The 17,798-nt window shown below is 34.7% G+C and overlaps 1 protein-coding gene across 1 annotated transcript; it reads right to left on the bottom strand.

The window, feature by feature from the left end:
- Positions 1–184: 184 nt before the first annotated feature.
- Positions 185–4,031, bottom strand: FBS4 (F-box family protein). Its single transcript, XM_028255129.2, has 5 exons — positions 3,772–4,031; positions 2,959–3,476; positions 1,031–1,105; positions 799–908; positions 185–712 (listed from the first exon to the last, which is right to left on the bottom strand). Exons 2-5 carry the CDS (start codon positions 3,343–3,345, stop codon positions 451–453), a joined length of 834 nt encoding a protein of 277 aa, XP_028110930.2. The 5' UTR covers positions 3,346–3,476; positions 3,772–4,031; the 3' UTR covers positions 185–450.
- Positions 4,032–17,798: the final 13,767 nt, after the last annotated feature.

The following is a 17,798-nucleotide window of genomic DNA, read 5'->3' as shown; positions in this document are numbered from 1 at the left end:
TGGATCAACATAGTGGGCTCAGCGTGGTGCTCACAAAATGAAGTAAGAAAAAACATAGGGATAGCATTATGGAGAAACCATTTCCGAAAGATACATCACAAACAATGCCCACAGTGCTGTAACAGATATAGAAATAAATAAACAAAACAGACTAGAACTAATTTTCCCATCAAACAGGCAACCGTTTCTTAAAACTAGACAAATATATTTAACTAACTATATACAAGTAACGACTTTGAATAAAATTATTTGAATAACACTAGCCCAATCTTCCAATTTCTAATGCAAACCCTGAAATCTCCATAGACACCTAGTATAACTGCCCCCATCAAAACTACAATTGCATCCTGTCTACTCCAACTACTACCAGAGATATATAGAACACAAGCTATATACATATATAGGAAAAAAGAAGCATAGAAGGATAAGAAATAAACCACTCTCGAAAAATCAACGAAGTTTATTCTGAGCAACAGCCTGGCATAGCTCATCTTCATAGAATAAAACTCGATTGGAAGCCAAAGATTTGCATAGGGGCTTTGGTAAAACTGAGGGGACAATACACCTAGAAGGGAAGGCTGACTCCTGGAAAAGAACAGCAGCAATTTGGCGCATCTCGGGGCACTTGAGACGAAGAGGTGGGCGGGGACCATGCCTCGGTGCTTTAGGGGTATGTGGGCTAGAAATCCAAATACCCTTTCCGTTTCCCTTGCTGCAAGGAAATAGCATAATGCAAAAACTCAATGGTAGCAAAATAAGGATTTCATGATAAAACCAATGATACAATTGAATAGTCACCTTACAAATGGCCAGTGTTCTGTGGGGAGTGGAGTCATTGTCCTTAACATCTCTTGTCGAGACCTATCTGGAGTGGTGTAATTGAAGTGGAACTGCCTAGCAATCACAACCTGATCAATAGCATCAACATCATTATTCATTTTCACCATAAGGAATCAAATATTATGTATACATGAATTACATGTGTGAGAGAGTGCACAGAGAGAACAAGACAGAGAAAGAGACGACTCACAGCCTTTCTAATCCTCTGAGAGACATGGAAAACTGCTCTGAGTTGATCATGGTGCAGGTGGCAGAGTATTTTGACCTCAAATCACAAAACAAATATGAATCAGTTACCCCAAAAGGTTTAAATGCACAGAAAGTAGATAAATGCAACACCTCACAAATCCAGCTTCACATCTGGAGAAAAAATAAACAAACGCACAAACACATAAAGCACTTAAAAATTCTCTCAGTAGCTAGCGAAGAACAAAATTATGTTGAAAATACTACGATCATGTTTCTGTTAATTATCATCTTTTGCCTTAAGAGAAAACAACTTGAGCATTTATAAATTATATCAATAAGTAGCTTCACTTATAATCAGAAACATCCCATAAGCTTTGTAAATATGGTACTGGCAACACAACAAAGGATGTGATTGAAGATCATTCAAAGGCCCCGTTTGTTTTGGAGTTAAATAGATGGGAGGGGATTATGATGGAGGTGGAGTTATTTAGTGTTGTGTTTGTTTGTAGAGTTGGGGAGGGAATTAGGATGGAGGAGGTGATATAGATGAAAGTTGGAAGGGGGATTGAGATGGAAGAAGTGGAGATAGTATTAAAATAGTGAGGAGATTAGAAATTTTTTTATTTTTTATATATTGAGAATTTTTTTTTAAAATATTAATGTTTAATTTTTTATATTTTTTTATTTGTTTTATTATTTTATATAAAAATAATTTAACAATTTCTACACTAACAACTATCATCAAAACAAACACAATTTTACTTAATCCCCTCACTATTAATTTCCTCACTATGAATCCTCTCCATTCTACTTCTAAAAACAAACGGGGCCAAAAGGTTAACTTTCAGAGGAAATGAAATGACACACACATTTTTTTTTTTTTTAAATATTAAAAATGTAGAAAGCAAAAAATCTCAAAAAAAACAACATTCAGCAATTCAGAAAGCAGGTCTTCAAATCCTCAAAACAGGACTATGGATGACAAAAGTCGGGGGGTAAATGGACATGTCAGCAATTGCAAGAAGCACAATAGTGGTTGGAAAAGTACAGATGCATAACCCATCTTATCCAGTCACTACTACACCTCAGCACAACCACATTAAAGCCCAACCTCTACTGAGGATGGCGTTGGCCTCTTCAGAGTAGTCACCAACATTATTCAGCCTGCAATCCTAAGGCAACAAACAGGAATCTCCAAAATACATTGCAGAACAGCATCAGACTACCTTGAATTCTCCACAAACATCTGAGATTTACCATCAACACCACCATAAAACTCTCTAACCTTTTTAATAGAGACAAACATGCCACTATCATTATCTTCTAAATCAAATGACATCACCAACACACGATCTCTTAAAAATACATTTACTAATTGATTTTAGATGAACCATTACTTAGATACTGTAAACATTTTCCAAACAAGTAATTAAGATATTCCAACAGATTTCTTATAGCTCCTAGTTCATTGTTTGTGATTTTTTTTGCTAATATTTCTTAGAAGTATGACCCCACACAGGCCTCCCAGGTCACCTATGCAGTTCTGTTTAGTTAGTGCAATCAAATAAAAAATTGCGACCCTACAAATGAAATATGAATGCAGCTTTATTTGGTAAGCACAATCAAACCAAATATTTTAAACGCAAATTATCGAATAAAAAGAACAACCAATAATGATTCAGAATCTTTTCTAAAACAAAAAAGCCACCTTTGACAGGGAAAAGATATATAGTGAAAGTTTGAAACACAGCCAAAATACAGCTATCATCATGTTCCAGCAAAACATATAGAAGTTTAAAAACCAAATCTATCACCAATCATAACAATAAAAAAGGAAACAAGCATATATTGATATCCATCAAATTTATTTATTCTACTTACATATTTATTTTAAATCAACAACCAAATGGAGACAAGGAGGTTAAATACCAGCAAATCCATTGGAAGAGACTCGAGCCTCGACTCAAATTCAAATACGTCAGCAGAAGGGGTTTTTGGTGTTCTCAGCAAATTATTCTTGTTAAAAATATCTGCAGCTCCAACCACAGGACTAAACTCAAACCTTTCAGGTGATAACATTGAAGGGCTCCCATGAATACCATTATTTTGAAGTACTACATCATTGCCTGTCTTAGTGGCATCCAACACTGCCACCCTTTTCTTCCCAAGATCTGTACAGGATTTGGCGGTGGATGCTTTATTGTATCGAAGCTGAGCAAGAGCACCTGGCTTCAGATACTTGTAGCTTGAGTTTCGAATCCGCCTTTTCTGTTTAGGAGTCTTCGATTGCCTCTCTTTGGGAGACACTTTCCCCATTTTATTTCCTTCGAAATCCCCTAATTTCGTTCAAATTTATCCCTTTGGTCAAATTCCCCCCCTTTCACCTTCTCCTCAACAGATATTCAGTTCCCAACCAAATAACTTAAAGAAACAACCACTATTAGGACCTGAAACGCACAAATTGAAACAAAACCCAACATAAAATCCAACAAAAATCAGATCTTTTCAGCGAAACTAACACAAGAACTTCAAAAAGTTCATAGCAATGGCATCGAAACTTAATGATTGGAGCCATTACTAAACAACACCGTGAAAATTCATCAAATCTCGTAATCAGGAATCGAAAACCCTAGGGCAGCAAATACATATGAACTGAAATCAAACAACAAAATAATCGATCTCGTGTCGAATCGAGACAAGAACAGTGCAAAAAAACAGGGTAGAAAATGAAGAAATTCAAACCTGAAATCAACAAAGCCCCGAGAAAACAGAGAGAGGTACAAGCTCCATAGCAGCAGCGAGTTCCCAAAAACCCTAGGAAATGACAGAGAGAGAGAGAGAGCAGGTACAAAAATGTAGAGAGAGAAAATCTAGGGGGAGAGAGAGAGAGAGAGAGAGAGAGAGAGAGGAGGGAGGGAAAGAATGGGGGGCCTAGGGTTTGATGAGCTTTTGAATTTATGGAGATTGCCCGCCAAATTTTCGGTCTATCTATCGACAGTTACAAATAAAAACAAAGTAGTGTTTGGATGCTTATTGACAACTGAAGGGACACGTGACATGTTTGGATTGGAGCGTATTTAGGTGGGGTGGGGCCACTTTGGGAATCCTATGTATACACACTCGTGGGGTTAGGGTACTCTGTTTACGCCTCCGGATAGAGCGGCTCATTAGATTGGATTTTTTTGTTTCATTTTTTTACTTTGATTTTAAAATTTTATAGATTTGATGAGAGAGACGGTCATCCACTTATGATATATTGGATTTGAAAAACACTCAAAATATATATAAGTATATTATAAATATATTTTAAGGTTTATTTAAAATATTAATTACCTAGTATAATTTTAAAAATTATATCTTATTTTTTAAAATTTATAATCGTATAATAAATAATTCATTTTATTACTCAATCATTAAGTAGGTGTTTGGAAAGTGAGTTTTTATGTAGGTTTTTTTAGTGGTGGGATATTATTGGATACAAAATTTTTGGTGTTTGAGAAGATAGTTAGATTTTTTGTGGTTGGATGTGATGTTTGCGAGAGAAAAAGTGAAATAATTATAAGATTGGATGTGATATTTTGTTTGGATGTACTTTTTTTGATTTTGCAAAAAGTTTGCCTTTTAGTGAAAAAATAAAATAAAATAAAAATCTCAAACCCAAGTTTCCAAACACCACCTAAGTCCTCGTTTGGTAAATATTTTGAGACTAAAAAAGTACAAACAGACAAAATAGATTATATAAGCTAATAAGATAAAATATCACATTCAAATCATAATCATTACTAGGACTATGCAAAATACTGCCCAATCCGTTAAAACCGTATCAATCCGCACCGCTCTAACCGCTAACCGCGATTTAAACTTTAAAATTTATAATTCGCCAATCGAATCGAATCGAATCGTTCCGTTTCACTATAGTTGATACATATATATTTTTTAACCTCCAATAAAATATCAATATAAAAACAAGTGTGAGAGAGATTTAAAATATGAAATTTATTACAAATTAGTGGTTATATATATATAAAACATATTATGTAAAATTATTTTGTGTTATATATCTTAGTGTTATATATTATGTAAATGTATAATAATTAGTTATAATATTCTTTAATCCGTCAATCTGTCAAAAATCGCCTAAATCGCAATTTGTCAATCTGCTAATCCACCATTCGATTTGTAATTTTGCTCTCAAACCATTCGAACCGCACCGCGCACACTCTTAATCATTATACTTTTTCCCTCACAAAAATCAAAAAAGCCAAAAGACAAGAAACCAAACCAGTAGGAGTAAAAATGGCCTGCGGCCCGAAACTCACTGCGGCCTAGGATGGGCCCAACCCGTTTAGGTCAAGGCCCGGGCCCGAACCTAGTCCGAGTCCTTGAGCCATCACTTTGAAGTCTTGTTCGGCCCGATCCGTGGCTCAGTCTATCGCCCTGCTTAAGGCCCACTTAAAACTGGGTCCGAGGCTTAGTGTCTTTTTTAGTGGAAAGTAATAAAATTTTGATAAAACAAACTTTTTTGTTTTTTAAAAAAAGGTCAAGCCCGGCCAAGGCCCGAATGCCCTTGGGCCTGGGCCTAATTTTTTTTCCCATGGACTGGCCTAGCCCGAATTTTGGCGGGAGCCCGCGAGTTCCGACATGATCCGGGCCAGATTTACACCCCCACAAACGAGGCTATAAAAGTCCCAACACAAAAAAATTGGCTACCGTAGTCAATGCCAAACGAAACTTAAATCAATTAATAGTTCTGATAATTTCATTATTGTAGAATATGAGAATATTTAGAAATTTTATTTTTTTTGTTCATTTTATTAAATGATAAATTATGATAAAAGTGTATTTGTAATTTTTAAAATTATAAGAGATAATCTATATTTTAAACAAATATATTTATAATTTAGAAAATGATACACCCCTAAAAATAGAGCTCTATACGCTTAGTAATAAAAAAAAAAAAAAAAAAAATCACATTATATGAGACTCTATTCTTTAGAGCTTCATTAGTTATTAATTTATTCAAAAAAATATTTGGATTCATCTTGTATATGCACATGGTGTGTTACTATTTTTATACAATTGGACCTAAAAAGAAACACATCTTGACATTTGAAACTGACTACCTGCTGCACCAATTTCCACTGTAATTCAGGTTAAATCAATAGTTAATTTAATTAATTGTTTATTAATTTAATTTATTATTTAATCAATTAGCTAGCTCACGTCAAACCAACAGTTGATTAATAGCAATGCTTCCAAAGTAGTAACATTTTAGGCTAGAAGCATTGTGGTCGGAAGTAGTGAGACAAGGGTTACAAGGAGCAAGGATCCTTTCTTTGGATCATTTCTTTGGTTACTTACTTGGTGGGTTATTGGATTTATTTTTTTGTTCAATTTTGATAATTTAAATTATTCATTTTTTAAGATTTGTCATGTATATCATATTTGTAAAAAATCAAATCGATCGGATATCAAAAACTACGTTAACTAAAAGTTTTATTAAACAATAAAACTGTTTTTTTTTTTTTAATAAACGATTTTTATTTTTTCCAATATTCGATCAATTTGATTTTTTACAAGTATGATATACATGACAAATTCTAAAATGTGAACGGTTCGGATCATCAAAATTGAGCCCAAAAGTGAGCTCAATGGCCCACCAAGTAAGACCATCTCCAACGGTGAACCAAACCTGGCATCAAATTTAAAATTTGGTGAAAAAGCCACTTTTTTAAGCTCCAACGGTTTCACCAAATCGATATCAAATCCAGAATTCAGCAAAAATGGTACCAAACTGAGTGCAGGCGAAGCATTTCACCAAATCACTGTTCCTAACCGTTGGGATGAGACGAACGGGTCGATCATCCGGTCGCCCCGGAGAAAGTTCAGACAATTCAAAAAAAGGTTCAAACCAGTAAAAAAAAAAAAAAAAAAAAATTTGCCTAGGTGGTCGACCATCCGGTTGACCGGCCGGTTGACCACCCGGTCAACCACCAAAAGTTCAAAAAGTTCAAAAAAAAAAGGTTCAAACCGGTAAAAAAAAATATATATATATATATTTTGCCGTTACCGGTTGACCGGCCGGTCAACCAACCGGTTGCCCAGCGCAAATTTAATGAAACGGATTTGATGTTGAACTGTTGGAGCGCGAAGTATCAAATAAAGGAAATGACCCATTTTTGACTCAGATTTGGTGAAACATTTGGTACACCGTTGGAGATGCTCTAAGGAGCCAACGAAAGGATCCTTGATCAGGTTATAAGAGCATGTCTAGTAGTAGAGTTAAAATTGTTTGTTAAAATATGTTATAGGATCAAAAAAATAAAAAAAATAATAATAATTAAGACTCAATTGTTTGTTAATTTAAAGAGTATGTATGTGTTTCAATGATTTAAAAGTGTTTGTCGGACCATCTCTAATGGTTCATCAAATTTAAATTTGATTAAAAAGTTTACTTTTTGCTGCTCCAGTTGTTCATCAAATAGATTGTCAAATTTAGGATTTCTTAAATCTTTTATCAAATTGAGGACGGATGTTCCTTTCATAAAATTACTGTTCATTGTCGTTAGATTTTCACCATCAGATATTCCCCAAATGACCACCTCAAGGCAAAAAATTGTAAAAAATTTATACTGACTGGTCGACCGGCCGAACATTTGCTTGGTCAACTGATGATTTGATGAAACTCTATTAGAACATTTGATATCAAAATAAATTTTTACTCAAATTTTTATTCAAATTTAGTGGGAAAAAAAAAATAATAATAAACCATTGAAAATGCCCATAAGTAGATAAAATAATATATTATTGTCCCACTAGAAATACACTCTCATTCTCTCTCTACACTTTTTTTTTACCATAATATTTGAGAGGTCTAATAGAATTTTAATGATGTAAAAAGTATTCATATGATGTGGGGACCTACACTCCTCTCTTTATCTCTCTCTTTTCTACCTTATTAGAGCTCCTATTAAAACTACTATTTTAAAGTTATGTACCACTACTCTATATTTTTATCTTTTTATTTGCCATTTGCAAAGAGATGGCAGTGGCTCAAACTCTCTCTCCACTTGTTAAGGTGCTCTGGGTAGTTAGCAAACATTTTATAGCCCCAGTTTGGTTTTTGTTTTTGGCTAAAAAATCACAAAAGGATAAAAAAAAAAATTGTCATTCTAAAGTCAAAAAAGCTAACACAAGAAAATCAAACAAACAAAAGGTCCCAGGCTAGAAAAGTCAAAAAAATTAAAAAGTCAACTAAAAAAGTAATTGCCAAATGACCCCTTAAAAGCTAAATTGACAAACCATTGAACTAACTCTTAGGCCTCGTTTGTTTTGGGGTATAAGAAGGGAATTGAGATTAGGATAACTGTTGGTCCCATTTAATACCTTGTTTGTTTACAGAGGTGAGGGACGGATTGATAAGCCGAACGGCTTCATATAGGCCTTGCAGATGGGATTCACAGTCTGTCCCAAAACTTGGTATTCAAAATTGAAAAATGCTTGGAAGCACTAAAAAGGGATCACTAAAGGGAGCATGAATAATGTGACAGTGGGTCCCGCTCACTTTCTATGCCTTGTTTTTATTTTTTTATTATTTTTTTTATCATTCTCAATATATTAGTGCTATTAATAATGTATTTTTTAATGATTTAAATCATTGTTGATTCAAAATTAGTCCGTTGATATTAGTTCTTTACCCATATTGTTGCCTTAGCCCTAACTCATCGAAGCAGCAGCAGCAAAAGGGAGAGGCAAAGAGAAGCTCTTCTTCTTCTTCAGATTTTCAATCTCGTACAGCAAGCTCTCTCACATCAGATTTTCGATCTCAGTACAGCAAGCTCTCTAAATTCAGCTGAGCATCTGCTACGTCGATAATTTTTTATTTTTTTGTTAATCCCGCTATCAGATTCTCTACCCCAAATTATAGCCTGTTTTTTTCGTGGTTTATGATTTGTAATCTTTTTTGTGGTTTATTTTCTTTTTTCTTTTTAATCTTTGTTTCGTTAATCTGATCTTTGTGAGGTGTTTGTTACTTGATTTTCTCTTTGTTGGAGGAAGGATCTCTTTCTGTTGATTATCTTTGCTTGCAAACAATTCTTGCCCTGTAGATTATTTGATTAAAGCATCCTAGTAAGGAATTCTGCCATTTGCGGTGGGTTTGGGATTACTTTAAATGCTTGGTGAGCTAATTTGCTGAAAAAATTGCAGGAAAAGGAAAGAAACTAATATTTGAATTAAAATACCAATGAATTGGAACTTAGAAACTTCAACCTTGATTTGACTGTGCTTAATTCTAGGGCTGAGCAAGGAATCCGTGAAATCCGTAATCCGATCCAGTCCAGTCCAATCCGATAGGTTTGGATTGGTTTTTTGAATTCGCGGTTCGGTTCCGGATTGAAGAATTAAAAATCCGTAGTCCACGGATTGGTTCCGGATTGAACCCCACGGTTCCGGATTGGAACCGATCCGGACCGTATACAAATAGTCTATATTTTTATTATACATCATCCCCCATAGTATCTTCTCTTATTCTATATAAAATCTAAACTCCAACCTAAAACCGTATAATATCTTATTTTATTACTTTTGTTTGTATTTTCTTATGGTTGTTTAAATTCAAGAACAGTATGTCACTATTATAGAAAACATGTTGCTATTATGGAACTGATATAGCGCTATATTTATATTTTTATGAAATTAAAGTGTTATATATATATATGTATATTTTTGTTATTTAATTATGTGAATCCGTGGTCCTAAACCGATCCAATCCGTATTTAAATGGATTGGTTCGGATTGGTTCCATGATTTAAACGGATTGGATTGGTTCCAATTTTTCAGGAACCGTAGATAACGGATTGGTCCTGGTTTTACCCCAATCCAGTCCAATCCGGACCATGCTCACCCCTACTTAATTCTACTTGATGTTTGTAAGTTCTGTTTTTACTAGCAAAGTCAATGGGAGTATGGAACACCAAATTCCCTTCTTTTTTTTTTTTTGGAAACCATGTGAAACTTTAGTTTTAAATGTTTATTTCCTATGTCGAAACAAGACTCTATTTAAGTTTAAAATGTAGAATTTTTATATGCCAGTAATGGATGATGTCTTGAGTTTCTTTGGGTCTTTCATGTATATGATCAAATAATCCTTGTAATAGTTTATGGCCTCTCTGAAGATGTATGTTTCCGGTAGAAATATATTGGCTGCTTCTTAATCCTTGTAATTATGAACTTGCCCTCATTCTTTCTGTTTCATTTAATATATTCTCTGTATATATAACTTTTGTATCTGCAAAATACCCACTAAAAGTTTGGAATCTCTTCTAGTTCACCCATTAATTTGGGTCAAATTATTTATGGGTTTTTAGTTGTTAATGACTCCCTTTCATTGGTCAATATCAAATGCACTTGTTCTGTTTGTTGATAGATATGTATTAGAAATTCATTCATGATTGGGATCTTATTTGAAGCTATACTTTTAAAAATCCATTTGGGTTTTGGTGTTTCTCATTTCCAAGTTTCGGGTTTCCTACAAGTTTAGATGCTATAATGGAAATCAATTCATCAAATTTGTCCTGGATTTCTTTGTTTTTAAACATTATAAACGGTAAAGGTTCATAAAATAAAGTAAAGTGATAGATGAACGTAGGGATAAAATCCATTATGTCAAGAATCTAACAACTTGATCTGTGTTAGAAATTTCTTTCTTTTTTAATGCTATTAAAATGGTCTAATCAGACCATGTTTTTTGTTTTTATTTTTGCATATATGTTGATTGTAGTTTTCAGAGATTTTTTTTTTTTGGGATTGTATTTTGAAATGAATATGATGTGTTGTATGTATAGTCAAGCTTGGAAAATTGGGGCTTACATTTTCTAACAACTGAAATACCCATAAAACAGATTTACTAAACTAGAAGGCCTGATGATACTGATTTTAGAACTCCAGTCTGATGTTTATACGTAACCATCAAAAGGGAAAGGCAACTCTGGTTTCTGGCTTTGCTATTCTTTCACTACCTTATGTTAGGCAACTAAACTTGTGAAAAAAGGTAGGGGGATTTCTACCATTTTTTGATATGGTCCACTCTTTTCCACTGAACCTAATAAAAGGGCAGTTTCTCTCTCATAGCATTTCAGAGATTTTATTAGCCTTGCCATCTCTATTTGCTGGATGCATCATTTCCAATGTAGTAAAAGAATTTGAGGCAGAGAGATTTTCACACCAAACACTGCCAAATGTTCCGACCCACACACCTGGTCCCATCCAATTTATGAAATAGTAAGTTTAGTTTGTCAATTATACAGCTTAGCTAAAAAGTTAAAAAAGTCACTATAAATTATCACATAATTTTTTTTACTTTTCTGTACATCTTTAATATGATAAATTCAAACTCACTCTACTATGGCTTTTTGGCCGTTACAATCTGTTCTGTCATATTAAATACATTCTATTATCTATTATTTGTTCTACTTTTTGTGCTAACTTTAGCCGCTTATTGTTTATTCATTTTTTGTAGATGGGTAATAATTATGCCACTAAGAAAAGGAGAAATGACCTTATAGAGGAATTTGTAGCCCTCCAACATCATGTTTCATCCATTAATTGTGCATGTGTTATGTATATAGTGATTTTACATGCTGCATTCAATAAGAAAGAAATTAGGTTGCAACTACCTAGATCACCTCACCCCTATAGAAAACAAATTGACCATTTGAATAGATTGGCCAACGATAGTGACATAAATTATCATGACCAACTTCAGATGAATAGGCGTACTTTCATGCTTTTATGTGGGTTGGTGCGATGTGTTGGATTATCTAATTCAAAATATGTTGTCATAGTGGAGCAAGTAGCAATGTTTTTGAATGTGCTTGCACATCATACTAAGAACCGCAAAATTAAATTAAATTTCATGCGGAGTGGTCAAACAGTTAGTAAGCACTTCAATAATGTTCTCAAGGCTGTGTTGCGCCTCTATTGTCTCGTCCTTAAGAAGCCTGAACCAATAACTGCTAATTGTACAGATGATAGGTGGAATTGTTTTCAGGTACAATATATTTACAACTTGTCTTTATTAGCGAATTATATTTTTGTATTGCCTATATTAATTTTATAATATTGTTTTATTTTTAGAATTGTCTTGGTGCTTTAGATGGAACCTATGTTATGGTTCTTGCCCCTGTAATAGACAAACCAAGGTATAGAACGAGAAAGGGAGAAATTGCCACAAATGTATTGGGTGTGTGCTCACAAGACATGCAATTCATATATGTCTTACCTGGATGGAAAGGATCTGCTTCTGACTCTAGGGTACTTAGAGATGCTGTCAGTAGACCCAATGGGTTGAAAGTGCCTATTGGTATGATAATTATATATGTTGTTATATATATAAGTACACTATATCTATATTAAACAGTTATTTTTGTGCATACATAGTGAAACCATCTTACATAATTACAGGCCACTACTATCTCGTAGATGCGGGTTACACAAATGGGGAGGGTTTTCTTGCACCATATAGAGGATAGTGTTACCATCTTTCGACATAGAGAGAAGGGGGTGCCCCAACAACTCCACAAGAGTTTTTAACATGAGGCACTCTTCTACTCATAATGTCATTGAGAGGTGTTTTGGCCTACTTAAAATGAGATGGGCAATATTGAGGAACTATTCTTACTTTCCAATCAAGACTGAATTTCGTATTATCACTGCATGTTGCCTTCTCCACAATCTCATTCAATGTGAAATGCCTATGGATCTCGTTGATGATGAGAATGAGGAAATGAATCCTCCTCATCCAACTACTGAATTAGGAGATGAAATGATTGATGTTATTGAAGCATCTGATCAATGGAGTGAATGGACAACAGCCTTGGCAACCCAAATGTTTAATGAATGGCAAGCAAGTAGATGTTAATAAATTTGTGCTGTATGACGATTTTTATTTAATAGTGAGAGTTTATAATGACATGTAATTCAAACCATATTTGTTTAGTTTTTGTGTGGCATTTGTAACAAATATTGTGTAAGTTCATTTGTTATTTATGATTGACATGTGTGTTTTGATTTAACCTCATGATATACATATATATATATATATATATAAATATATGTATGGATGACACAAGTACCACTAGTTCTCGTAAAAAGGGGAAACCTCGAAGGTTTTGGAATAACCGTGAGGAAGTCTTCCTGATTACAACCATGAAGGATGTAACCGCAAGTAATCCTAGGTGGAAGCTTGATAATAATCAGTTTAGGGCAGGCATCTACAATGAATGTGAAAAGAAGATCTTAAGTGCATTTCCTGGAACTGATCTTCAAGCCACTCCTCACATCAACTCAAAGATTAAGTTGTGGAGGAAACAATATAACACTCTTCAAGATATGTTAAAGATAAGTGGTTTTGGTTGGGATGATGAACAGAAGATGGTGCCAGTTGATAGTGACGACGTATTGCTGAACTATGTCAGGGTATATTTCATTTTTTTTTTTATTGTTGTTTGCATTATTCTTTACTTATAAATCAATATGTTATTTTTAGTAATTGGATAATCACTTGTGTAGAGGGTGCCAGATGCAAAAGCGATGTGAAATAGGCCATTCTCGTTCTATGAAGATTAGCTTATTCTATTTGGGAAGGATAAGGCGACTGGTGAACTAACTGAGGATCCTGCTGATGCGAATGCAACTACAGAATAAGGAAGATGCGAATGCAACTACAGAATAAGGAGAACAGTCTCCAGTTGAACAGTTTACTATGAACATGGGTGATATGGACTACTCAATGTCTATTTCAGGTAATATTTCCAACCGTGCTGACTCTACTAAAACTGGAAAAAAAGGGGCTCGACCTGCTGAGGGGATTCCCACTGAACTATCTGAGATGGCAAAAAATCTTGGATCATTTATTGAGAATACTAATACTACGATGGTGGAGATTGCTCATAGAATAGGATATTCACATGACCTATCCCAACAAAGAAGATTGGTTAATGAAGAACTTCTGAAGTTACCAATGAGTACTACCCAAAGGTTGATGGTAGCATCTATGATAGTGAAAGATGGAGACAAAGTTGACTTGCTCTTCAGTTTAGATGAGAATGACAAGATGGAGTGGGTTTCTTTGTTATTGGAAGGTCATATTTGAATATGATATCTATTTTATGATGGTATTTTTGTTTGCCACATGACTTCGGTAATATATTATGTGATACATAAATATTATAGCTTAGGTATTATCGTGGATGCACATGGTGCATAATTTTGGATGGAAATCATGGATATGTAGACTTGCCCTTTCATGGTGGATTTCCATAGTATGTTTTCATGGTTGAACTTTTTTTTCATGTATGAATATATGGTTAAACCATTTGGGCTATTTTTTCCATTGGTGTTGTTCAGAATTTTATTGGGTATGGTCTTGTTTGGCTCATTGTCACTCACAGATTGCCTACTTTCAATTGTTGTTGATGAAATGTAAATTAACTTGGTGACTACAAATGTGAACTTGGGCACCTTTGCTTTCAATTTTCCTTGGCATTTTGGGATTCATTTGCTGGTACTGTGTTCGGGTTGATGCGATTTTGATGAATTAGATGCATGAAAGGAAATTATGATTCATACTTAGATTGGGGATTTTTAGTTTCAAGTTGGGTATTTTGGTTTGGTGACATGATTTCTAATTTGAGAACTGAATTTGAGAAACAAACAAGTTAAAAAAATGACAGGATTAGGATTAGAATTTGAGAAACGAACAAGTTAAAAAATGACAGTATTTTGGTTTGGTGATATGATTTCTAATTGCAATAATTAGTTTATCGATTTTTTTTTTTTTATTTCATGATGTCAAAGTCATCACATTCAAGATCTTAAAATTAGTCTAAAGATATCAGATGAATACTATTTTGGTTTTGACGCATTGGACTTGCAAAAACAAATTTGGCAAGATATACATTATGCACAAGCAGTGAGAATGGATGAATATGGATGATGTAATATTAAACATAAATAATTGAGTAAAATTTTATTGATAGTTAGATTATTTAATATTTACAAAAAAAAAAAGAAAAAAAAGAGAGAGAGAATAACATTGAATAAAAATTTATTGGTAGTCAGATTCAACAATATTATAAAAAAGAATAACATTGACAAAAAAAATTTGATAGTTAGATTCTTTAATATTTAAAAAAGAAAATTTTAAAAAAAAGTAGAAGAATAACATTGATGAGTAAAAATTTATTTATTCTTTAGTTCGTACAAGTCCAAATTTGATAATAATGCAAAGGGTATTTGTGAAATTTCACATGGTTAATCTCATCTCTATCTCTCAAAACAAACACAATTTTTTACTAGTCCATTGGTTATCAAACAAACACAATTTTTCTTAATCCCTTCACTAGCAGTCCCCTCACTAATAATCCCCTCCATCCTATCTCTGAAAACAAACGGGGCCTTAAGTAAGACTATCTCCAGTGGTTATTCAAACCTTTCATTAAATTTAAATTTAATGAAAAATATATATTTTTTTCCTACTCCAACGGTTACATCAAATAAATATCAAATTAAGGATTTCACTTTTTTTTTTTAATCAAATTGAGGACAAATGTGTCTTTCATCAAATCACTGTTCATTGTCATTGCCAAATGTCCACCCGAATGATCACTTCAAAGCAAAAAGTTGTGAAAAAATTGCACTGGTTGGTCGACTGCTTGGTTGACCACCTCAAGGCAAAAAAATAAATAAATTACACTAGCTGGTCGACTGGCCGAACATCGCCCGGTTGACCAGTGTTCTGATGAAACTTCAAAATCCTCTGTTGAAGCACTTGATATCAAAAGAAGCTTTTATTCAAATTTGATGAAAAAATTGATGCACCGTAAAAAATGTTCTAACCCATTGGAGAACAATTTTACCAAAAAATCTGTATTAATTGACTTTTGCAGTTAATGTATGACACTATTTTCCTATTTAACTCCATCACTACAGATGCTTTCAGGAATGTGGCTTAAGTTATGAGAAAGGTGTTGTTATGACTCATAGCTAGGTCAGGTTGTGAGGAAAGTGGTATTGATTGTCACGTTTGATTGTTAAATTATTTTTGATGAAATTAAATGTGACGGAATTATTAGGATTCTGAGGGATAAATTATACCATGTGTGGGTGTTGATTTTTGATCACACAACCAAGAAGGGAAACTCAGCTGGAGAGCACCAACAGAATAGATTAAGCCCAACAACCTGTAACAAGAAAATGAAAGTTCCACGGTGGTTCGTCCACCTAGGGGTACTCCAACGATTAAGTCAGTAAAATTTTATCTCTCACAGATAGCAAATAGCAGTTAAATTCACAAGAAAGAACTTATCTCAGACCGACGAAGATGCTTTGCTTTTATAACCAGAAGTGACCTGATATCTTTAGAAGCCTCACTTCAGTGGACTTAGGCTCAATGCTTATCCTAGACTCTCAGTTAGATAGGAATAAACTTTTCACGAGCCTTATCTTTATCCGGACTGAGATCCTTTCTTGTTCTAGGACTCTTGTCCCTTATCCGAATACCTCGGGATTCCGGCATCTCCGCAGATAACCTTGGCCTAGCCGAGATCATCTTGGTAAGCATGACCAGGCCACGTGGCACCTCAGCTAACATTTCAGCACCACCTTAGCCACGTGTTGTCACTCACAAAATACTTCCCCACGCTACGATATTATATGAGATAAAAGATTGAATACATTATAGGATTATGGGAGATACTGTAGGAGGGTTCAAGGTTAAGAAGTTGATTAGAGAGGCAAAACTATGCTAATGGTCCAACAATGGTAGAATGGCTGGAGGATGAGCAGTAGCAACTGTTTGGGAAGTTGAAGAGTGACCAGCTGGGTGAGGGTGAAGCAGGTAGCTCAAGAAGAAATGTATGGTAGTGCACAAATGGGCAGTATCTCCCCAAATCCCAAAAATCCTTTTCTTTGAACCTTGGGAAATAGGTCGTATTTATAAGCTTTTTCTTGGTACTAAGAGGATACCAAGTGGCCAAATATAGAGAGGACATGTGTCCTAGAGGATCCCATGGAATATTCTGCTTTAAGCCACTAGGCTGAAGCTGCCAGGTGTACCTCTACATCTGTTTGCCTCCGCAACTACCTTTTTTAAGCCTTAGTAAGTGCAGTTGCGGTGTGAGTGTTTGCCGCTGCACTTGCCCCATATTCGAACTGAGATCCTTTCTTATTCTAGGACTCTTGTTCCTTATCCGAATACCTCGGGATTCCGACATCTCTGTAGATAACCTCGGTCTAGCTGAGATCATCTCGGTAAGCATGACCAGGCCACATGGCACCTTGGCTGACATTTCGGCGCCACCGTAGCCACGTGATGTCACTCACAAAATACTTCCCTACGCCACGATATTATATGAGATAAAAGATTGAATAAATTATAGGATAATGGGAGATACTGTAGGGGGTTCAAGGTTAAGAAGTTGATTAGAGAGGCAAAACTATGCTAATAGTTCAACAATGGTGGAATGGCTGGAGGATGAGCAATAACAACTGTCTAGGAAGTTGGAGAGTGACCATCTGGGTGAGGGTGAAGCGAGTAGCTCAAGAAGAAATGTATGGCAGTGCACAAATGGGCAACATCTCCCCAAATCCCAAAAATCATTCTCTTTGAACCTTGGGAAATGGGTCCCATTTACAAGTTTTTTCTTGGTACCAAGAGGATACCAAGTGGCCAAATACAGAGAGGACATGTGTCCTAGAGGATCACATAG

This window comes from Camellia sinensis, chromosome 4 (genome assembly GCF_055761805.1).
Source record: "Camellia sinensis isolate YWXY chromosome 4, ASM5576180v1, whole genome shotgun sequence".
Classification (NCBI taxonomy): domain Eukaryota; kingdom Viridiplantae; phylum Streptophyta; class Magnoliopsida; order Ericales; family Theaceae; genus Camellia; species Camellia sinensis.
This window is presented reverse-complemented; position numbering and strand designations above follow the sequence as displayed.